Below are 26,045 nucleotides of genomic sequence, written 5' to 3'. Positions count from 1 at the left end.
TCCGTGTTCTCACAGAATTTTTTTTAATGCAAACATGAATATAGAACATCTATTTTTAAGTGTATAAAATAAATTATAATGTATTCGCAACAAACAATGAATATCAAAATCCCAACGGATAAAGAACTACAACTATTAACAATACTTTAAAGAGTCCAGGGTTAGACTTTTTTGAATCGAAAGTAAAATAAAGTAACCCTGTCTGCACTATCGGTAGCCAGCCAGTATGGCTGGCTACCAGTGATGGATGATAGATAGTTGGTTCATTGTGACAAATTCATTAATAATTAACTATGATGTTTCCTAAGAGAACCGTTTGGTCGATCCGATAAGGAATATTGCCAGTTTGAAGGTTTTCTTTGTGTTTTTGTTAAAATTATACAATCTAAGTAGTAGTTTAAAAATTAAATAAATATGTGTAAATTTAGTGATTAATATATGCATGTCATTGAATGTGGTGATACATAATAGACATCTTGTAAACTTGGCAAATGCAACATTTTATCTACAATGTTTTTTGCAAATAAATTTCATTTCATTTCATTTACATACCAGAGATTTTTTATGTGTGATAATACCATTTACTATTTTGTTTACTCCACCTGTGTTGTTAGTATACGTTGGCAGAGTATAAAGTCTATGGTTGCTACGTGCATAAAATAAATTTTTAGCTAGAAGTAAAAAACTGTTTACGTACCGTCCAATCCTGGTGGCGGAGGAGGAAAAGGTGGTATTGTGCCGTAGCGGCCTGAACCTTCGTCACCATCTTCCTGGTCCACCTGTTCAAGGGTTATTGTAATAAAATGACAACCATCAGTTCATGTTTTTATATATGTTTTAATACTAATAATGCGTATTAAATTTATTTATAATACAGATTATCGTCTTTACTCATATACTAATTGCGGTATTGCTCGACCAGCTTCGTGAACTGAGCTTATGAATAAGGGCAACTGTTAATAGTAAATCAATACATGAGTAAAGACGGTATATTATATATTTCACGAAACTATATATTATTATTATTATTACAAGGTATATATGATTCACGATAGTCAATAATGTGTTCTTATGATATAGGCACCTATGATAACAATGTAATATTTTATTAAAGAATAAAAAAAAACGTATAATTAAATCGTATTTTGTTTCTAATAGGAATATGTTTAATTAAAATGTAATTTTCATAATGAGAAATAGTATGTTAAGCTCTCAAATGTTCGGCTAGGAAATTGAAATATTTATTAGTTTTGAAAAAAAAAAAAAAAAACTTTTAGAAACATATAATAAACCTATTTATATATTTTTAGTCTTTATAAGTGATTTCTCCGCGTGTTTTTTATCGTAGTACATAAAAAAGAGTCGCATAAATTCAACTATTACCGTGACAAACACTGTACTTATAGAATCAACACGAAAGCAAATCCAGTAGATTGCAAAAAGAATAAATATTATTTAATATACACATAAAATATACATTTATTTATTCTTTATTGAGTTTATTTAAAAATATATGTTTCATACAAAAGGACATAATGTTACATAGCATTTTGTCCCAGTCAATCTTTGGAAAAACAGAAATGTAATTAAGCGGTAAAAAATAATAAAAATTGATGTAAGTAAATAGTAAGATTTGTTTGAAGTAAAATCTCCTATTTAAAATTGCCTAAAAATTCAAGATACATAATCTATGTGTAGTATTTAGTAAAAATTAGGAGTTAGTACTATTAATGATATTATTACTTTATTAGTTATAATTATTTTATGTTATTTAATATATTATATATATAGTATAAAAATTCACATTTCCTAATTAATTATATTGTTGCATAATACAAGAATTTAATGTTTAGCTAAATAGTTAATAAATACAAATATATAATAAGCTATTATAAACCGTATTTACAATAGTATTATTTTCCAAATTTATTAGAATGGACTATTAATTTATATAATTTCGAATTACTATAATTTGGGACACAAATAACTTTTATAGGTACGTATTAAACTCGTATCTAGATTCACGTATAATTAGAAATGGTCCTTTAGCGTAAACACCTAGGGATTTATAGCAGTAACCTGAATTAATGTTGGCTCTAAATTTTCACCATTTTGTTTTTACCTGACTCGAGTTGGTGAAGAGTAATTAAGTATGCTATCTTTCAACAGCGTTGGAAATTGATACTGAAAATTTATCTTTTATGTGCGAGTATATTTTTTAACCTGTCTAGAGATCTTCATAAAGGTATAATATAAACTAAACTATAAATCTTAACAAAAATAATGAAAGGCATATAACAGCGAAAGATCTAACACGTGTTTATATTTTAGATTCCCTAAATCTGTTTATAATTAATACTCTTATTCAAAGGTTGTCTGGAAGATACTGCCATGAGACCGTGTAAAATGTTCTTACAATTTTCATAAAAATATGACTGTTACAATGAATTTTATATTTCCGTTAACAAATCAAATCTATTCATGTACTATCCTACGTATAAGCACTTTTGGGTGCAACTTTTATATGGGAATATAAATTTTAAGGACTTGTATTGGAGTTATTAGATTCTGAATACATATTCATCATTATAAAATCATTATGTATTGTAGTGTGATATTTGGGACAGTATTGATCGTATAGATATTTTCAGTAAACACTTGTTTTTTTTTTATTGTTATTGTTTTACACTATTAAGTTAACCAGCTACAGTGCTTTTTACTGGTAGCCAGTGCTTTAATGTCACTTTTAAGGGCAAGATTGGTTTTCTGTTGAAGTTTCTGTAACAATGATTTATATAAAAATATTTCTTAACCCTTCTTTGCATGATTTTTTTATTGGTATTTAACCAATCAAGGTGATATAATTCATATTTAAAATTAAAGGATAAATGGTTAAAAAAATATATTTGACAGCTATGTTTTTTTTTCTGCAATGGATATCAAAAAGGTATCCAGACACGATCAATTTGAAGTGATTTGTTATTTTAAATAAAAAATATAATTTTTGGGCATTCAATGTTATGATGGAATTTTCCACCATTATGCAAAGAATATAATATTTGTTATAATTTATTATACTAAAAAAATCAAGGGATTTGAAAGTCTTCGAATACAAATTTGTATTTTGTATTTGATTTCACAAGAAAATCGACTTCTTTCTAAACAAAATTAGTAAAATTCATATTACACGAGAGTCAATAAACCTTATTGATTAAAACGATTAATCAGAACCGATACAGGCTTGGATAAGATATCGAGTGACATGCCGTAAAAGTTCCTTTTTTAAACAGGTTTAATATAAATAGAGGGTATACAAAATACACATAGTAATGCAAGTATTACAGGAATTTGAAACCCCAATTTTATTTCAACTGGCATCCATTGCAGGGTATTCAAAACTTCCGATACAATGTAATAAATATTCTCTTTTATTGTTTGGAAAATCCGATAACAACTTTAAATGTTGTCACAGTGTACAGTTCAGCTCGGTGTAAAGGAAGTATTATTACCATTGAGGTATTCCAATGTTGAAACTAATCATACTTAAGTTGCATGTAGTGATTCTATTGTGAAATGAGATACGGTACCACAAAGGCCCATTAACGTTCCATGGTTCGAATATGGGTCCCCATAAAAGAATGATACTAATTTACTATTATCACATTGGCCAAATGAGTTGATATAGAATTTATTTAAAACTAGTCTGGATTGAGATATATGACACCCATTGGCTGCATTTATCCATACATCAATGCCACTTTATATTATTAAAGTAATGCTTCAAAAAGATATATTAAATTATAAGTATTTTAAAGTGAATCAAATGCATTGTAGGGTGTTAATGGATGCAGGTGATTCTGGACATTCTTATGGCAGTCTATGAGGGGGGGGGGGGGGGGGGGCTATATTCAGTAGCGGACAGAAAATGAGAAAAAAGAGGCGACTAAGGGAACTTAATAGCCGAGTAATTGGAGTCTCTCTCTTAAGACATCACCTAATCCCAACTGTGGTTTCCATCCGGCCTGCCAAATGAGGCAACTATTGGACCCCCCCCTATGAGGAAAGATTATGTTTAGCAGTGAACGTATGACGATGATGATAAGAAACAAAGAGTTCTAGATTTTCGTATGATATCTGGTTTTGTTTTAAATTAAATTTAATATTTTAATAATATGGAAAAAGTTTTTTTTTGTTCCAATATGAATGTTTAAAAATTTTGCTTGGCTTTTGATATTTTCTGTAAACAGTAATTTCTGTAAATAGTCCGAAATTGAAATGATTGCACAAAAATGTACATATGTCAGATAAAGTAAAAATTAATAGGTCTGAAAATGTGTGGGATTTCTGTCCAGATTATAGAGCAAACGCACTACGTTTTATCTGTAATAAATAATTTATGTGGCAACTACATTATGGACTATTTCACAATTAATTACCAATTCAAATCGTTTGTCCCATCATACATTTACTGTGGTCGCCATTTAGTGGTTTTATAAGCCATTTCATTGGCATTTTGCTATAAAAGGACCGAACAATACAACATTGTGTCACTTATATGAGGTGATTTGGTCATTTCAAAAATTTAACTATTATTGCTAAAAAAAATCAAGTACAATTACTGCAGAATATCGACGTGGAATAGGTAAAATATTTTGAGCGATACTTAATGAATTTTATAGGAAAACAAAATATGAAACGTAATGAAAAGGGGGCAATAAGTTATAACAGAGAGTATAGTGAATATGTAATGTAGTAAAACTGTTAATATCTTTATGTATATTTTTTATCATAATTTTTATAAATAAAAATATAAAACGACAGAAGTTAATCTTTAAAAGTTATGAAGTATATAAAGCAAAGAAATTTCTGTTGTTGGTCATTTTGCGACATGGCTGTCATCATCATTATCATCATATCAAGCGTTATCCGTCCACTAGTGGACATAAGTCTCCCCCATAGACTGTCATAAATAACGGTCCTGAGCCACCTGTAACCACTGATTCCCTGCAATGCATTTCAGGTCGTCTTCCATCTAGTGGGAGGTTGTCCTACAGTGTATCTGCCCGTACAGGGTTGCCACTCAAGAACCCTTCTTCCTCATCGCTTGTCGGTTCTTCGAGCTATGTGACTAGCCCATTGCCGTTTCAGCCTGCTTATCTTTCAGGCTATGTCGGTTACTTTGGTTCTTTTGCGGATATTCTTGTTTGGTCAATGCGACACTTAATACTTTTTTAACGTCGATATAAGAGTTGTATGGCACAGATATCAATACAGAGTAAACCTTAATTAATTCAATTAATTATATATTTCCTTAATTTCAATTCTTCAAATCGGGTTGGCCGTGTGGTTCTGGCTTAAAATGAGCCATTCCTTTTTACACGTGGGTGCCGTAAGAGGCGACTAAGGGAACTTAATAATCGAGGGAAGGTCAGCAGCGTCCATCTTAAAACATCACCGAAGCCTAACTGCAGTTGTCAATCCGTTTGCCAAGCATGGAAACTACTGGTAAAACACCCCTAATAGAGAGGCCTGTGTTCAGCAGTGGACAGTTAATGGCTGATATGGTGATAATAAAATCGGGTACACACATACATACTATTAAATTAATTAAAAATCTCTATCTTGACAAAATAGCAACACAAATGAACGTCATTTATTAAGTGTACTGTAAGAGGAAAAAGTTAAATTTAATTTGTATTGTTTCTGTTGTACTTATAGCAAGCAAAAAAAATCGAGCAATATTCGCTTTGATGGTTTCGTTTCGAACTCTAGTAATACATTCAACCGAACAATTTTGAACTTTATCTCAAAGGCATAAGGTCCGTTATTATTATTAGTTTTTTGCTGACCGTACAGATGAGCAGCTACACAAAAGTCACCGAACTTCCGGAGGGTAGAAAAATTTCAATAATTGTGTGATGATGCGAAAAGGCGCAAAATTCCATTTTGTAAGTGCGAATTTGCAAATTGTACCTTGGGATTTCGAATTTCGTTTCATGTTCAAATTGAAATGTGTGGGTTGTGGTTATCTAGGCTTTTTGAGTTGCTAGTAAAAATTATTGAAGCGGTGGAACCTGTCCAATTGAGTTGTAAACATTTTCTTTATAATGTTTTCCTTTTTTATTTGCGAAATATATGAACTTTATGTATGAAATTTAATAGGATTTAGATAAAAATATACAAAATAGAAGTAGTCAAGTTTCAGTTAGGTTAGGTTAGGTTAGGTTAAGTTAATCGCATATAATTTTGATCGATATGATGATAAAATTTGTTAAATGGGATAAAAAAGAAATACTTGGTTATCTTACACCACTCTACCTTCCACTGGTCGTGCATTTAATCCTCGTACAACATAAACATTTGTATTTATGTATATGTTTGTATTGAGTCTAAGCATTTTCTATGTATAATTTGTATGTTTTTATAAAAAAAGTATTTATGTCTATAAGTTATTTAATATCCATAGTACAAAGCTTTCTTTGAACACAGTCATATTTAAATATTACTTATAAAAAAAACAATTCAATAGAAAAGTCAATGAAAAAGTTGTAACCCACGTTTTTCACAAAATTTAAGTTGCATTGAGTAATTTAGATTGTTGTATCAGCCGGTAATTGTCCACTGCTGAACATAGCCTCTCCCATAAAGGGTCATTTTGTAAGAACTTGCCTGCTTGGCAGGTGGGTGGGCAACCGCAGTTTGGCTTTTGGTGATGTTTTAAGAGAGACGCCACTGCCCATCCCCGGCCGTTGAATTCTCTAAGTCGCCTCTACGACAGTCACGGAAAGGAAAGAGTTGAAAAACGTGTATTTTTTCGTTATATTTTTCAGATATTCCGTTAAATAGAATCGAAAGAAATTTGGCATTTAGGCATGTATGTAATTTGAATCTGGATTTGAATATGGAATGTACGTGGAATGTGAGATGTAAAATTTATTACTAATTGTTTATAATAATAATAATAATAATAATAACTTATAACGGCTGGGTCATACCCGTACTCCTTTACACTTTTGGCGTGCTCAGATGGTCTCAAACCGATCTCGAAGCCCTGGATCGGAAAGTCCGCACAACTATGACCCTCCATAGAATGCATCACCCGAAATCGTCAGTCATGAGCCTGTATATCCCGCGGAAGGCTGGTGGTCGAGGCTTGTTAAGTGTTAAGACCATGCACAACCGCGAGGTTGACAGCCTCAGGACATATTTTCTGGAGAAAATAGACGAGGGTTTGCATAGAGAGGTCATAGAATGTGACAAAGGATTCACCCCTCTTTCTTTGGCTAAAGAGGACTGGCGAAAACCCGAAGTTTTGGGTACCTCTCAGCGGGAGGCCGTATGGAAAGAGAAGGAGTTGCACGGAAGGTTCTTCAAAGCCCTTCACGGGCCGTACGTAAACACGAAGACCTCCGTGCACTGGCTACAGTTCGGTGATCTCTTCGGAGAGACCGAGGGTTTTGTCTGTGCAATACAGGATCAGGTGGTTAAGACGAACAATTACCGAAAGCACATTCTGAAGGATGGCACTGAGGACATCTGTCGGGCATGTCGCCATCCCGGAGAGTCACTCAGACATGTGCTTTCGGGTTGTTCAGCTCTTGCCAACACTGAGTACTTGCACAGACACAACCAGGTAGCCAAAATACTCCATCAAGAGCTAGCTCTGAAGTACGGCCTCGCGAATGAGAGGTTGCCGTACTATAAGTACGAGCCCCAGCCGGTCCTCGAAAGCGACAGCGTAAGGCTCTACTGGGACCGATCCATCATCACGGACAGGACCGTTCTTGGGAACAAACCTGATATCGTGGTGATGGATCGGGCACTCTCGAGGGTGTTTTTGGTGGATGTCACCATACCGCATGACGAGAACCTCGTGAAAGCCGAAACCGAGAAGAAGAGAAAATATCTCGACCTGGCTCACGAGGTGACCGAAATGTGGGGGGTGACATCTACCGAAATCATCCCAATCGTTATGTCGGTGAACGGTCTTATCCCAACCAGTCTGGAACAACATCTCAGACGGTTGGGATTCCGAGGCGGCTCACTCCCGGGAAAGATGCAGAAAGCGGTGCTCTTAGATTCTGCCCGCATTGTACGCCGGTTTCTCTCCCTGGGGCCCTGAACCCCGGCCGACTGTGCTTCTGCCGGGGGTTAGTTGCCATCTCCTCTCCTTAAGAGGGGAGATGAGAATTTTAGTGAAATTTAAAAAATAATAATAAATCACTTTATTTTCAGGTATATACCCATAGTTAACATTTTTACATTATTAATTAAATGTAAATAATGTATTATTACAGAATAAAAATATGCATATGTATAAATAACTTGAAGATAAAATCGAATAAAACTAATGTAAATACGTCAATTGAACGAACATTTTATTTAATTTCATCACCTCTTTTTTCTTGACTTTCCGTTTCCAATCGAGGATCTAATTAAGGAAGAATTGAATTAACCCTTTACATTTTCGTAAAAAAGTATTTTATTGGAAAATTCTTTAGTGCCTACTTTAATACAAGTTACAAGGGTGGTCAGACATTTAATGTTTTTATAGCTTTTAGCGCGTTACATCGTACACGTGGATTTTAAAAATAAAAAAAAAAATGAAATAGACAACTTCTAGAAATAAAATAAATTACATGTGAATTGAAAATCTCCTTGAAGACGCTAAAAATAAGTCAACGTGAAGTAGTTACAACAAATTTGACTGTTATGAACAAAAGTACATATTTCTTTGTTTATAATATATACATACACATATATATATGCTTAGCTTTATAAAATTACCAATGCACTTATCAAAAACCAAAAATAAAACACTATAATGACATAATACATTAATAAAAAAAATATATATTATAATAATAAACATTAAAAATGTAATTCTGAATAATTTGTTACCGCGCTGCGAAACTCTGAGGCAGTGTACATATCTGAAAAAATTTACCCTCTATTCGTTGAAAAAAAAAAAGATTTTTGTAATCTTTTATGTCAATTGACCGTTGATAAATTGTAATCTTTATTAAAATCTAATCGTCAATTGCAACGTCATTTACTTGCATCGTTTGGAGTACAAATAGTAATTTGTTTGCGTTTGTGTCTAAATATACAATGTAAACGTGACTAGTGCAGACTACCGTTGCACGAGTAAGTCCGATTTTGAAGGTTATGGTTTGAGTTAGAGCGGTTTAGAATTTAAATTCATTAAAATTATCAATATTATGATTTCCGATATAATACTGCCATCCTATTACTATAGTTCCTGTTATAAAGCACTTTTGTATTGTTAAAGATGTTAGAAAACCTATTTAACTGAAACTCACTGATATCGCACCTCAAGGACGGGCCAACGATGACAGCGACTGCATCCCTACAAGGTAAACCGCTCGCGTTCGTGTACAAATAAGTTTGAAAACTCTTGAGTGAACTGTACCGTAACATTGCGGAATAGCCTTTCCTGTGATGTGTTCCCTTCGTTCTATATATAACTTTGGATCCTTCAAACGTAGCGTGAAAAAGTACTTAGTTATTCGCTATAGTGCGGCAAACCGTTGAGTAGAACATTCACTATTCGGTTGATTGCATTCACGGACTATTGTATTCGCTGAGAATAGGAGTATCAGAATTTATATGGCGTGATATTATAAAAAAAAAAAAACAAAATTGAAAGTAGCTATATCCATTTTAAACATATATCTATCATATACCATGCCATATTAGCCGTTGACTGTCCACTGCCGAACGTAGGCCTCTCCCTATTTTTGCCACTAGCTCCCACGCATGACAGGCGGGTTGGCAACCGCGGTTGGGTTTTGGTGATGTATTAAAATAGACGTTGAGAGTTGTTGAGAGACGTTGTTCATCCCTCAACTATTAAGTTTCCTTCGCTGCCTCTTACGACATCCACGAGAAAGGGATGACCCATTATATGCCGGGACCACATGGCGGAATATCTATCATTTATCAAAATATATTTTTCAACTTGTTCTGTGTCTAACCTCATCGTTTCTCATATTTCTATGTAGCCAAACCAAAAATATCATTTTTCCACACGCGGTTAAATTCGATATTAATTTTCATATCCTTTGTCTATATCTATGTCTAATTAAATTAAAATATTTGTGAATTAATCACGTCAATGAAACATCTTTTGGTTTACTGGCACGTCTTATCATGATTTCTTTTTATGTTTTAAATTTAGACAGAGCCATATTCTAGCGATGTAATACGGATGTAATGGCGTGTGTTACATTCGTTGTTAGAGCTCCAGTTGATGCGAATATAGAGTATTAGGGGGACATTATAGAAATAATGAGAGATCTTGACTTCACTAAAGTCGCTATTTTTTACCTAGCAAAATATATTTTACAGTTCATATTTTCTATTAACGTTTTATCTATTATATTTCATTATCATCATTATTAACTTAATTATTAAGCCTCCCCCATAAACTGCCATAAGGAATGGTCCTGGTCCTGATATCTACTGATTCCCTGCAATTTCCTCCCGTCACTCCATCTAATGGGAGGTCGTCCTACACTGCGTTTGCTCGTACGTGGTCGTCACTCAAGAACCTTTCTTCCCCTTCGATTATTGGTTCTTCGAGCTATGTGATCAGCCCATTGTCACTTTAGCTTGCTTATTCCTCGGGCTATGTCATTGACTTTGGTTCTTTCATGGCTTTTTATACTAATCCAGCTTTTATGTTAGACTACAAGAGTAGTTTTTATTAAAAAAAAAATAGCCACTCTCGCACTGTAGCCATGAAATTGTATCGATTCAGAGGCACAAAGTTTGTATACAACACGACCGGGACTAGAGTGTTTGCACATTATCGTTTTGTATGGACTATGGAAATCGAAGTTTGTTGTTGAGCTCTTGACGTTGACGTTGACCGGACTATGTATGATTACTAGGTATCAGTGTAACATTGGTATATATGAAATAATATTCTGTAGCTATTTTCGTAGATTTTACGAAAATTAACGTAACGTACCTTTTCTCTTTCTCTATCTCTCCATTTCTATAATTTAAAACGTATATGAATGGCATACTTGATTTTTTAGATAACTTTTTACCAGAGGAAGACTTTATATTTTGTTTTTTTTGTTCTTTTTTACTTTGTTGGACGAAACAGCATACTCTGTTATGTCTATGGTACTGCTAATGTCTACAGGCGAAGGTTACAACTTTCCATCAGGTGGGCCGTCAGCATGTTTGCCATTCTAAGTTGCATAAAAAATAAACTTCTAAAAGGAAGAATTTGATTTTTGTATGTATTTTTTTTTATTTTATAAACAGATTGTAATGATTTCTACTGATATGAATAGTATTTACTCTCGTATTGATATTATATTAACATAGTCGCGGTTTTCCTCCCTCTTCTAGTTGTATTGCAAACTTTGTGTACACATATAATTCTGCGTTCTAAATCTAAATATTTAAAATTTACGTTAAATTTTAAATATTTAGATTTAGAATGTGTCTGTGACATATCTGTGAAATATCTCGTTGTTTATCGGCCCATTTTATTAATTTTAAAATAAGAACAGTGAGAAGTTAGTCCATATAATTTTATAACGATTAAAGTATTCTTTGTTTTTGTTTTCGAGAAGAATGCGGAAAATGAATTATTTTTTTTATCGCCAGAGGCTATATCCCATGAACAAAATTCATTAGAATTTAAAAAGTAATAATATCTCTGTTTAGAGATTTTATAAAAAAATACATTATAAGTTCTTAACTAGTTCTTAAAAATGCATTGAGAATTTTATATCTTTTCTGTAAAGTACATTAAGTAGGTAGATAGAGAAAACTTATTATGATGCGTGTGTTCTGTTATTTCCATCCATTCATTCATTCTTCACTAATTAATGCTGATAACCTTCTACCGTATATTTATATTTTAGTTATTTTTTTAAATGTTGAATGGAGGTAAAAGCGGCTTTATGTGTAACATTTTTTTTATTGTAAAATATGATAAATAGAAAATAGAAAAAAATAAAACTATTACGGACATTTTTTCCTATTACTTTTTTAACAATGCTGTATAGACTCCCAAATTCATTGATAGGAGCTTCACCAACAAGAGCGTGGCTCGTAAATAAGAATGAATATGGACTACAAAGTTACTATGAACGTAACTTCATCTTTTGATATTAAGATGAAATGCGAACATATTATAAGTACAGAGAAGAAATTCGTCTTTTATTGCTTTTATTCACATAACTGAAAGTAACTGTTACGACATTTTAAGGGTACTTTATTGCACTTTAATGACAATAACTGAAATGGAGGCGGCTCACAAGGGGAATTAGAAAGATGTCATCTAGATCGTTTTTAATTATCTGTCTACTTATTTAAGATGTTCTTGTTATAGTCATGCCGAGCTTTCTCAAATTTTATATAGATAATATAGTTTTTTGTCTATAAATTTATTGATCGTTAATTTATATGGAACACGAAGTGATGAAAATTAGAACGCCAACAGTACGTAATATTATTTAGTTATTACTTAAAAAAATATAATTTTGTGCATTATTTATATAAACGACAAATGTTTAATCTGTTTTAATTATCGAATTTGTCTATCTTTTTCTTTCTTGTTTATTGCTTCATGTTATAGAAGGTAACAATGTTAACATTAATTGCTATCATATTTTTTTATAGGAATTTTGTTTTCAATTGTAAGAAAATTAGTATTAGACTATACTAAAACCTATTTACGTTACCTTTTAATAAAAAAAAAAAAATAACTATCATACTAACGATTACATAAAGTTGGTTATTGAGTGTTTTTAGGTATATGAACAGTAAAATAATTATTTACTTATTATTATAGCAGTTCTCAACTTGTTTTGATAGTTTATAAATAAGACAGCTTTCGATATATCGCATTACAAGTTATGTCTTTGTTAAAATAGTGGATTAATTATAACATAATTATATGTAAAGACATTCACAAATTAATATATTAGTGATTGTTAGTAACGTCACAGTTCATGTTAAAGGTGTACAGGCGGCTCACAAAAGCAATAGACAAAATTTGTGAGCAGTCACACACCGGCATGGTGAAACGAAGCGAGTAAACATAAAATAAAAAAAAAATCAATCACCAAAAAATTGTCAATGTCAATCTCGTCGTCATCGTTGCCGCTACCGATATCCTGTCAAAACGTTGAAAATTGTATATTTCTGTGGAACAGACAATGTAGTCTTCAGTTTTTGGTCTGATAACCTAATCATTATTATAAAGAAAAAAAAAGAAATTATTTATGTGGTTAACTGTACCTTAATAGTTTGTAAATCATATAAAGGTAATGCCAAAGTTATTAATTATATCACACAACTAAAATAAAAAAATAAAAAATTCAAATTCCTGTCCTTTTCTATCATTTTGACTACAATAAACAATATATTTTTTAATTATATTACGATAAGATATTTTATTTTTTACACTTTTAAAATACTAAAATTCCAAATTGCGTGAATAACATAATTAATTTTAATTTAAGTTCGAATAAAGAATTATTATTTTTATAATATAAAAAAAAATTTTGCACTTACCTTAAAGGTGTTGACACATTGCACCTCTGCTTGTGACGGTGACTCGTATAACTTGAGCTCTTGAAATGCGCCCTGTATCAAAATCAATGTTAACACACGACACCATATTGCTTTCATAACGAATGATAATATCGATCGTTCTTCATGTGCTTCCTGTGTGCAGTGATTTAAAAATGGAATATTTGTGTTTATTTTTTTTTGCTGTATATCGCTTTTTCTTTTGAATAACACTTTTTTTTATTTTTAACTCAATGGTTGATAAACAACATTAATATTTATATCAGATTTATTTGAATTTATCAATCGTTGTTTTTATTGTTGACTTTAATAGAATTAAGTATATTTGTAAAAATCATTTTGAAATTCTTGTAATTTCAGCACAATTCACAATTTACAAAATTATATTTATGGAAAAAAATATATAAAAACAGAAAAGATAGGCAGTTTTGTATAATTTAACACGATCGCAAGTGAAAACTACAAATTATAAATTTTATATTCTCCTGTAAAAAATATTCAAAATTTCGTTAATAAAGTAATATATTTAGTGGCAATAAGCAAATCGTTAATGTAATATCAGAGTGCAATAAACACTTGTATCAGACACACGTTACGACACATTAAAATAACTCGAAACAAAAAGTAGATGAGGAACAAAACTGGAATCCGCGCACCCGTGTCAAGCTGCGCGTACGTTGCGGTGCACTAAATTTAAAACGGGTTAAAGCTAAAGGATTGCTATAGGGCTTATTACACTACTGAACATATAGGATCATATGTATATCTTAAACTAGTTGTATTCCGCGGCTTGGTCTGCGTAATCAGTATATAAAATATCATATATGCTAAATTAAGAGTTTAGGAAATAACCTATCTTTTTTTTACAACACAGGGGGCAAACGAGCATGCACTCACTTGATGGTAAGCGACTACCGCCGCCCATGATTACCCACAACACCAGCGGCATTGTAGGTGTGCTGCTGGCCTTTTAAAAAGGAATATACTCTTTTCTTGAAGGTTATGTTGTCGTATCGGTTCGGAAATACTGCTGCTGGAAGTTGATTCCAAAGAATGATAACCTATCTGTATACCAAATTTCATTAAAATTCGATCAGCTTTTATGTGAAAGAGTAATAAGTATCTAGCTAATCATTCTCACAATTTTTGCAATTACGACAGTAGTTAGACAGTAGGATTCATAAATACAGTTTAGAAACAAAAAAGATATTATTATTAAATATAGATTATATAAATAAAGTGCCTCTATAAAAATGCTTCGCCAAAAACAGGTCAACATTTTTATTCATGTGTCTGTAAATCAGGTTACCATTTCATTAACACACACAGAGTATACTGTGTGAAAGAAATTTATATAATTAAATTTAAATGTAAAAATGATATAATATTCATACCAATATATTTGAAAGAACAAGGTAAATAGTGCACAATGTTTCATTATGATGTCTACCAAATAATTTACTAAATTAGGCATTATTTTTTTTGAAGTATAAATCACCAGTTAGTTGATTGCAATTATTTTGTTTAATTCCGCTGCCATTAGTATGCGCGTATCAAATTAGATAAATAACTGTAAGGTAATAGATTCTTTAGCAATATAAAGGTTGTAAGCCTCTTGGTAATAAATAGAAATAAAGCACAAGTTCTCACAGATCATTTAATTTAGATATTATACTATTAAATAATATATTTACTTATTTTACTTTGTATATGACATATATATATATATATATATATATATATATATATATATATATATATATATATATATATATATATATATATATATATATATATATATATATAACAAATAATATAACAAAAATACCCAACTTCTGTTAATCCATTCACACTTATTTAACTATAGCTTCTTTAGGACTTCCATCAACAAAAATTGATATATTTTATATAATGACCACGTAGTTTACTATACTTGTTCACACTTGATACGGCAGGGAGCTCCATTCTGATGGAGTCTTTTAACATTTTTTTAAAATTAATACTGATTAAACTGAAGTCTTTAACATATATTTTAAGGTAACATTCTTTTAATTGTGTCTGTACATACTCTGATATTCTGACATTTATTTCCCAAAATAATACAGCACGTATTTAATCATATAAATTAACTATATCAACAGCTATATAATGCCATATTCTCATAGTATGTCTATCGTCTAGTAATTAGATCTAGCTTTTGTGAATTCATCAGCATATCTCAAAGACCGGAGAATCATCAAGCACCCCCATGACACACGAATAGAGCTAATTAATTGAAGCAACCTGTATCCACTTCATTCAAGTATTCCTGCAAGTTAGAATTACTAGTAGAGGAGATTTGATATAAGATAGCTTATAAGCTGTGTATTGTGTGGATTCATGTATTATATTTGTATGTATAAAGGTACTATATATTTGATAATATAATTTGTTACAATAAGGTTGTATGGAAGAGATTAGTTTTTAGCAATAAAGCAAATAATAATTTATAAATAATTAGTAATAAGTTGGTTATTACAATTATAAGTATATTAATATTTATAATATTTATAAATATATTTATTTAAACCAATATTACAAAGAGGGAAGATTAAATTTTTTGAAGATGTACAGAGATATATTTATTAGCGAGGAATGTGTATTGTATTTTATTTTCAATAAAATCATATGAAGCCCAGATAGGGTGCTAGCTATTTATAATATTTTAATTTCTACGTTGTACAATGTAAATATACTCATTTATTAATTTTTGTGTTGATTAATTAACTAATTTTATTTATACCTTTCGGTGTTTTCAATTGTAAAGACATTTTATTTATATATTTTTAACTATAACATTAAAGTCGATTGGTACACATGTATGACTGTAACTACTAATAAACTGTCATTTTTTCTAATATTGGGTTTGCTGGAAGAAATCTCTTTTGGAGATAAGCTCGCCTTTGTGTACTATTATGTTTGTTTGTTTTTTCTATTTCAATAACCTTTTGTGTACAATAAAGAATAAAGAATAAAAGAAAGGATAACTAATTAATTCTCACTAATATTATAAATGTGAAAGTGAATTTCATTGTTTGTTATTTTATAGCGTCTTAACGGTTGAACCAATCACTATGGAATTTGGTATAAACATGCTATATAGGATATAGAAGTAAATAGGCTACTTTTTATCCCGATCAGTAAACATATCCCGGTTACGAGTGTAAAAGCTAGTAATATAAGCGTAATATAAGCGTGTAAAATTTAGTAGTAATAAACTAGATGTACTAATGACTTCTCCTGTTTATATTAAGATGGAAGTATATTTTAAACTAGGTTATGGTCGATCTGTGTTATTTCATTCAAACCCATAGAGCCGTGTAATTGAGAACAAATACACAAACATCTTTAATAACACATTTTGTAATTCGAATAGGAAGAAGTAAAACGGCGAATATTGTTGGTAACACGAAAAAAAATCTTTTCGCGATATTTACTCGCCCCAAATTCAGTGTGTAGGTATATAAATTAGTATCTATAATATAACAAAAAAGAACCGAAAAACGCAATTGAACTGACTCTCTCGATATAAACATTTCTCAATGAAACCGAACTTTTCAATTCTACAAATGGATTTTAATTAAAAACACGAAGCCAACAAAGTTTCGCCGCCCTCACTTCAATTTCCATGACACCAAAGCCTGGGACTAAAAGATTTTTTTTTTCAATATTTCAAGCAATGTATTTTATTATAATTTTGTGAGGCAGTGTGAAAATTAAATTCGATATGATCCTATAAGTACAAGGGAAACCTAAATTGTTGATACTCTTTTAAGTATTCTATTAGTACTGTTCATTTTTAAAACGAGTAAAAAGATGTCAATAAATTTTGAGCCTCCCATGTAAACTAAATAGCTGGATCTATTTGTCTACATTTTTCTTTAAAAAAATCAGTTTAAATAGTAGAATTTTTTTTATTAGGCCATCTTATCAATTTGAACGCCAAATTACTTACGAAGTTAAGATATAATTTAAACTTAGCATTATTGGATTAAATAATTTGTGATTTTTTATCAACTGTGTTAAATAACACAGTGGATAAAAAATCACATTTAATTCTGTTGATGCTTGAAATTGGTGGCATATAATGGAATTTGGAATATTATAATACATATTCATAAGTGAAGAAATTAGGCATGGATAATATACGTACGACTCTTATATATAGGGTTTCTCTGGACACTATTGGCAGTAAAAAAGGTCATCACTTATTTCAATATTGCCAATACCAGTCAGATATCAATATACATTTCGATTATATATTGGATAACCGATATTAAATATATCTGATATTGGAGTAATATAAAGATAGACTAAAATATTGTATACAGATATTGCTATATAATTACCAAATCCTATAAAAAAACAATAGTTCTGTTTTTACAGCAGAATAAGTGTTGTTGTCATTCATAATAATGAATTCTTGTTTGAAACTATTTCCATTTTATATAGTAAGATGAAATCTTACTAAATCTCTAATTGAAAGGGATACAAAATTTGACAGTTTCGAAAGTTTCCAGTTTCATGCGCGTGTAAGTTTGACCTACATATGGTTTACGAGATTAAATGGTTAAATGACATTTCTATAACTGCAAAACTGTTAGTTTCAGTCTATTTCACGCGAGAATTTTCAGCAACAGAGTTATATATACTCGTAATAGTTAACCATATTGAACTTTAAATTTAGCACGAACATCAATGAGTTCAACTCGAAGCTATTAACACTTTGTTAGTTGTTATAAGCTATTCATAAGCAATTGTGTTTGGATGTCAAGGGTTTTGGGTTCAACTGATATTTATTTAGCCAGTTGTTCCCGAATAGAGGCATCCCATCGGATGTTTGATTTCCGGAATTATAATGGAAATTTGGATTTACGTAATATTAACATAGATAGGTTGCATGTAAATCAAATAAGTTATTATTATAATTTATAATTGTGTTATAGAACTTATAATATTTAAGAAGATCTATCTAATGGAATTTATTTTAAAGAGATCTAGTAAAATGATTTTCTTCTTGTACGAATAAATTTTATTTGCGATTTTTTCATATTTTTCATCCTTTTTAGGCGAATCTCTTAGAGGTTTATTTTTACAAGACAATTAACTAAATAACCAAAGTGAGGGATGTAGTTCGAAGGATAAGCAAAATATATTTGCTATGATTGGGCAATGGATGACTATTGCCCACTCATTGTTATTTTCTAAAAATCGGTAATAAATGAAAAAGTATAGTATAATGATTTTGTAAAATCGAAATAGAGTAAAAAGATGTCTTACAAACTAGATGAAGCGACAACTTCAAATATATTGCAGGGAATCAGTGCATATAAATGGCCTAGGAATATTATAGTAGTCATGGGTGAGGTTTGTGTTTGGTTATGCTAGTTTGTTAATTATTGGTTTATATAATGATTTGTATTTTATTATTATATTGATACAATGCAGATTAAAATTTCTAAAATAATGCCTAAACATTAAAGATCTGTATAAAATAGCGCAATTCAGCGATGGTAATAGCTAAAATGATTAATGATGGCTTTAGTCTATTAATCATTCTTATCGTTATGAGGCAAATCAACACTACCTAGTCATAACTATTATTCTCGTAATTCTACACTTCCATAAATCAAAGGAAGCAGGAAGTAAAGTTTGTTCTCAGTACTTGTACACATTTATATTTTGGATACTATCCTCCGTGGAAACTTTTTTCTTTTTTTTATCTATTTAATTTCACTAAGACAATCTTTTTAACATTAAAGCATTTGAAATAATCTAATATTGTAGTATTTACATATAAAAATGACTAGGTGTAGGTTTAATTTTGAATTATTTGAATGCATATTTTACAAGAGGAAAAAATGTATTGTATTCTATAATCTTTATTGCATACACTTTTTACTAAAAAAAATTTTTTTTCAATCTTTTTTATACTTCAAACAATATATGTATATTTTTCACATCAGATATTTATAAAAAACATATTTATAGAAAATAAATTATTGAACTTTTAAATTTATATTCTAAATAAATTTTGCCAACCACTGCATTGCAGTTGTTGTAAAACTAAAAAAAAAAATACATATATATTTGAACTGAGAAATGAAACTGAAACTGGAACGGAACTGGAAATTATATGAATTATATACATCTAAAAATATGCCTGTATTTTTTTGCCTATTTCGTACGCACTGAAAGTCAGTGACAAATAGAAAATAGTTCCGATTTCCGTAAGTCAACATAATTTTGTTAAACTGTCTCACATCTAATATCCGGATGCGATCATAAATGTTGACGTAAGTCGATAAAAGTTATCTAAAAATATAAACACGAAATATCACTTATTGATGAAATATTTGAATGTATATAAGGTATGTTTGTTTATGTTAGATATATGTGCGTATAGTTTTTTTTTAACGGATGATAATGGAATGGTAACTCTTCTTGCGCTAACGATATATGCTGGCGAGACACCAGTGAGGGATGATAAGTGAAAATGAAAAGGCAGGTCAGTCAGCCCATCGTGATGAATACATTTGGAATTTAGCACGATGATTTCCAGGAAGGACCAGATGGAGGTCGGGCTGATAGGATATATTGCTAGCTATGGGACCGGTAGTTCGCATTACTAACAATCCCTTCCCCCCTGTGTGTATTGTCTGTGATCAATAAAGAATAAATAATTAAATAGTGTCTTATTTTATTAATATAGTTAAATTCTATCTGGACGATGCCTGTACATGGTAGATATTTAAGAAAAACTAATATGAGGGGTTTTAAATAAGATCAAGAGGTGCCACAACAATAATTTTTTGTCTATCTGTTTGTATGTTTCTGGATCACGTAAAAATTACATCACCAAATAGGATGCGGTTTTACAGTAGTATGTTCTTGAAGTTTTAACTGGTGTACTATTTGTCACGATACGCCATCTAGAATTAGCTTACTTTATTGTGGACGTGGGTAATATGGATACAGATTTGATATCAATATGTTCTTCTGGACATTGTTGGCGGAAAAAATGCCATCATTTATTTCGATATCACCCACATCGGTCAGATATTTGTTTTCAAATATGTTTAAAGTCTAGTGTTGAAAACATCGATAATTGCGATGCAAATGCGGCTAAACTATTATATATTTATAAGGATGACGAGATAAAATACATATTATGTTTTCAACATCCATTTATTAAATTTGAATAGAATCGACAGAATGCATTATATTTTTAATAGTAAAAAAGTATAAGTGGCCAGTACGTGCAATAATAAAAACAGTTCCTTCTCACATTTTAAATTGAATCTGCAACATCTGGTATACAATATTATTTTTGGGATAACAAACTTTTAACATACCCGTTATTTGACTAGAATACAGATATTGTAACTAAAATATATTGATATTGCTATATATTACCTACCCATCCGTACTTTATTGGTTTTTCTACTTCCGAAGCCACGCTTACGAAGTGGTCGGCAAAAAGCTATTGATAACAGATAACAGTTTCAATCATTATTACAAAAAACTAGTCAATTATTTATTATATTTTGGAACTTATTTTTAATGAGTCAACTGTTATGCTATTGATTAAAGATTCGCACTTATTTCACAACTTACTTCACCTAAATTTTATTTGCATCTAAATTTTATATTTAAAATCTGGATACTTTGGTAATGAGATCTGAAGTGAAATGAATTTTGAAAATCGAAGCGAGTATAAGAATGGTAGACCAGCTATTCCTCTTTGCTAAACCGCCATTTTTAATGGAATAGTGATGTCATCGATTTTATTTATTTGCAGAATCATTATCTCTATTTAGTCGTACACAGAGTGGTCGTGATTTTTATGATTATAGTGGATCATTATATCAGCCGGTGACTGCTGAACATAGATCTTCTCTTATGGGTGAATTTTGCCAGTAGATGCTACGTTTTGATAGACGGGTTGTCAACTGCAGTTAGGCTCTAGTTATGTTTTAAAAGAAACTGTGCTACTCATCTCTCAATCATTAAGTTCCCTTAGTCATCTCTTACGACTCCCATAGGAGAGGAAAAGATGGTCCATTCTGTGTCGGGACCACACGCTAATTACAAAATATCAAATACAAAACACTCATAGATCTACTAGTGAAATAGCTCTACTGAACATATTTTATTCTCACCCATCTTACCTCATGAGTACACATTCTGTTAGGATAATAAGCACAGGTGGCAAGCATATTCCATTTTATATTAATAGAAGAAATCTTTTATTATGTCCATTGCATTAACGTAGTTAAATAGTAGATATTTTAAAATGAAAGAACAGAAAGACGGGCTGCGGGAAAAGAGTTAATTAGTACTGAAAATGCTTTGGTAAAACTAACATAATTATAAAGTTATATTAGTTGTATATAACTTTTTAATTGGTTTTCGATTTTTAAATCAAAGCAAGAACGAGTCAAACGTACAAAAAGCCGTATTAATCTGATTGTAGATATCTATACTTATAATACATTTGTAGAGAGGTCAATTCTGTACATGAAATATATTTCCAAAATAACTATCAGGGGGTGATTAGTGATCGATACTGATGGCAAAAATGCAATCAGTAAAATTTTTGTCTGTCTGTCTGTATGTTCGTTATAGAAACAAAAACTACTCGACGGATTTTATCGAAACTTGGTACAATTATTTTTCATACTCCTGGGTAGGTTTTAGTATACTTTTCATCACGCTACGATCAATAGGAGCAGAGCAGTGAAGGAAAATGTTGGGAAAACGGGAGAAGTTACTCCATTTTTAAGCTTCCGTCACGTGTGTAGTCTTAATGGCCACTTTTTAAAATGTAAAAGTGACCACCCGTGCCACGCCGGGACGGGCCCCTAGTTATTAAATATTTTAGTAACTGTGTAGCGTAATGTTAGCGATTGACTTATATTTGTTTATTTTTATTTATTTATTTAGACATGTTTAATCTAATATAATAAAATTGTAATTAGACGAACTAGAAACTATCTGTGTATCTATCTGTCTGTTTATCCGTTCCGCGTTACTTGAAAACTACCGCATCAAATTGAATGAGGTTATCACAGTTGTGTGAACTTAATTTTTGTTGTTTTAATTCAAAATTGGTGTATGTTTTATCTTTCGATTATATTAGCATTTAGAAGTAGTCTATTTCATTGGTTCATTCCTATTATAAAATTTAGGTGTAAGAAGTAGCGGGACATTTCTTATGCGTGGATTTAACTAGTAAAGAATAAAAATTAAGGACACGGCAGTGCCTCTGCCAAGTGAGTACAGCTATACCATTCTTTTCTCGAAATCATTAGGTGTCAAGTTGATTTTGTATTATATTGTTCTTTTATAATTATGCCATTTCATTATAATTATTATAAAGATATTATGAGATGTCTAATATTAATAAGGTCTTCCATAGACATTAACTGAAATAACTGACGTGGTTGACGTGACGTGGTGACTACAAAAAGTTGTGTTATCTCATTAGATAACACAACTTTTTGTAGTGTAAGAACTGCTTGCGAGTCTTGGCGTTTTTTTTTTTACATTTTATATTTTTGATGAGATACATACATTGAAAAACCAAATCTAGTATTGGTATCAGTTATAGATAGATAGATGGATAGATACTCTTTATTGTTTCTTCCAAAAGATTACAATAGTAAACTTATTATAAATATAAATAATTACAAGAAATAATCACAATGAGAAAACAATGGGCGACCTTATCGCTAAGAGCGATCTCTTCCAGGCAACCTTTGGATGGAGAGGAGTAATTATAAACAATTTGGTAGGAGGCACAATGAAAAATTTTGTTAGTTCTAGATATGGGAGATGTAATACATATAATAATATAAAATACATACTAACACATATACAAATAGATATACATACATACATACACACATACATACATACATATACTATAATTTTCTTTATATACTATAATAATAATAGATATACACAACATTCAAATAATACACAATCGGGACTTAACGCGATGTAAAATTCTCGATCGTGTATTTAAAATATATGTAAACAACGCCAAAAATTAACTATTCAAATAATACGTTGACAAAAAGAATGAGGTTTATGGATAGAAACGCAATTATAATAACTTAGGGTTGAAACGATTTTGGCTCATAAAACATAGTTAGATTTTTTACTTCATGTAAACTATTATAAAAGTTGTTACAAATCTAGTAATAGTCGAATATCAACTCCAAGAACTTTTCATTCAATGAGGAGGAGCTCTAAAGAAATATCTGTATTTTAATTAAAAAAAAAAAAACGTCGAATAAAGTAATATAAAATAAAGTAGTATTAAATAAAGTAGTAATAAATAAAGCAGTATTAACTATGAATTAAGTTCAAATCTCAATTGACTACATTTTTATGGATATAATCCCGTTTGCACTATTTGTATAATGTTAGTGGGTCATTAATGAGAGATGATAGGCGAGAATGAGGTCAGATCTATGGATTCATCACGACAAATTAATGAATAATCAACCACGATGATTTCCAGAATAGAAAGATTGTGTGGAGGTAGATCTGATAGGGTATATTGCTAGAAATGGGGTTACTAATCCTATTATGAACAATAGTTATTTCAGATAGTGAAAGTTGAATGCCCTCTTTTTGGTTGGTCTTATTCATGGACAATGTTGTCTCTGTATTCACTCAGGTCTCAACGTCTCTGTATTACAACAAAAAGATAGGTAGTTAAGATGCAAGAAGATAAGTATTATACGTAATTTAGTCATAGTAAATTAGTTATTAAAGGCGAGTAAAAAAATTTAAATTCAATTACTCTCTCAATTGACCAGAGGGAGACTTTGTACAAAAGTCGTTTGCTTGGGTACCTCTGTCCCATTCGTGTTTCAACCGTAAAGTAGTTGTGTTTCCATGGTCGTGTTTCAGTTTTAAGGGATATGGCGTGAATTTACAGGGTACAGAGGAATAACATCTGAGTCCTCAGGAATGGCAACGCATGGAGGGTATCATGGGCGAAACAGTATACTTTGTTATGTTCATGGTACTGCTCATGTCTATAGGCGACGATTACCACTTTCCATCAGCTTGTTTGCCATTCTAAGTTGTATAAAAAACACGCAGTTCTGCATTCTAAATTAAAATATTTTTAATATAATCTAAGGTAATAATGTAAAAAATAAAATATTAAATGTAATGTAATTAAAATATGACGTCGTTACTAAAATATATACCAAACTATTGGATGTTAACATTAGATGACATTAGATTCATAAAAAAAACAAGTGACTGCCGTCATAGGCTGTGATAATAGAAAGCGTAAATGACAAGTGACCTGAATACAAAAATAACGCTAATTTTTCCACAGACTATGATTTATTAGGGGCTAAACGTAATTCGGACATCGGATAAGGTCTCACAATGGGTGTGACATGTAAATAAAATTGATAGCTCGCAGCTATTCATGGATTTTCAAGCTGAAAATGTATTTGTTACTAAAATGTAACCGGTCGACGGGACGCTATATTGTCTGGCTTTAGCGTTTTCACAGTTGTATTGAAGGATGAAAAAGTTTTATCGTTGTTTTCGGTTTCCGTAAGCCGTTTTGTATTCATTATTCATAGTATTTTTGTATACAGTCACAGAATAAATTATACTCCAAGTAATATTGTGTGTTTTAAATAATGTCTGATGCACTATTTATATACATGTACTGTACTGCATTCGTAAAATTGTTCATTTGGGAAATTAGAAGTAACTGTGTAGTTTTTATCTGCGGCTTTGTCCATCATTATAAATGGATATATATATATATATATATATATATATATATATATATATATATATATATATATATATATATATATATAGTTATAATATAGGTAAATCGTAATGGGAACTTTTCGAGATGAAAAGCAAGTCATCAATGGTTCTTATTGTTATTTATGTGTTAATACCTATTTGAAATCTTAAACAGATAATTGCTAATAACACAAACAAAAAATATTTTTGTAATTGTATTTAAAAGATGTAAGAAGATTCATTGTAGTTTGTCAAAGTAATTACTTCCTAAGAACATAGATATAATGTCCGCAAAAGAAACTAACAAAATGTGTAATTTGTAATGACATAACTTTTAAGATCAAAGTTTTCCCTAACGGAATCTCTCTGTCGCAGGTATAATAATAGGAGATTATCACTTCGTAAGGCTATTACATGATCCCTTAAGGGTCTTGGTGGGGCCTTTACTGCCCAACGACTGGCTATATTTGTTAAGAGTCCACGAATTTTAGAGATCCGTATCTTAATTAAAGGGATGGAAAACATTTATGAAAAGTGAAAATAAATAAATAAAAAATGAGCATAATATTAAAAAACATGCTACTTAAATAGTTGGCGAATTTTATAAAAATAGAATATAACGT

The 26,045-nt window shown here is 30.7% G+C and overlaps 1 protein-coding gene across 6 annotated transcripts in view; it reads right to left on the bottom strand.

Moving 5' to 3' along the window:
- Nucleotides 1-26,045, bottom strand: part of LOC113521401 (collagen alpha-1(XVIII) chain-like) — a 225,684-nt gene that overhangs the window by 41,562 nt on the left and 158,077 nt on the right. For 4 of the 6 annotated variants that reach the window (XM_052898920.1, XM_052898924.1, XM_052898922.1 and 1 more), the window contains exons 4-6: nucleotides 13,567-13,638; nucleotides 13,116-13,166; nucleotides 698-779 (exon numbers count right to left, since the gene is read on the bottom strand). In XM_052898920.1, coding sequence (XP_052754880.1) covers nucleotides 698-779; nucleotides 13,116-13,166; nucleotides 13,567-13,638 — 205 coding nt within the window. Of the gene's footprint in view, nucleotides 1-697; nucleotides 780-13,115; nucleotides 13,167-13,566; nucleotides 13,699-26,045 lie in introns of those variants that run through there. The other 2 variants (XM_052898925.1, XM_052898923.1) reach the window with 2 other exon arrangements.

The sequence above is a fragment of the Galleria mellonella genome, unplaced genomic scaffold, assembly GCF_026898425.1.
Source record: "Galleria mellonella isolate WM207_F2 unplaced genomic scaffold, CSIRO_AGI_GalMel_v1 utg55, whole genome shotgun sequence".
NCBI lineage: Eukaryota > Metazoa > Arthropoda > Insecta > Lepidoptera > Pyralidae > Galleria > Galleria mellonella.
The sequence above is the reverse complement of the archived record's forward strand: the minus strand, read 5'-3'. Positions and strand labels throughout refer to the sequence as shown.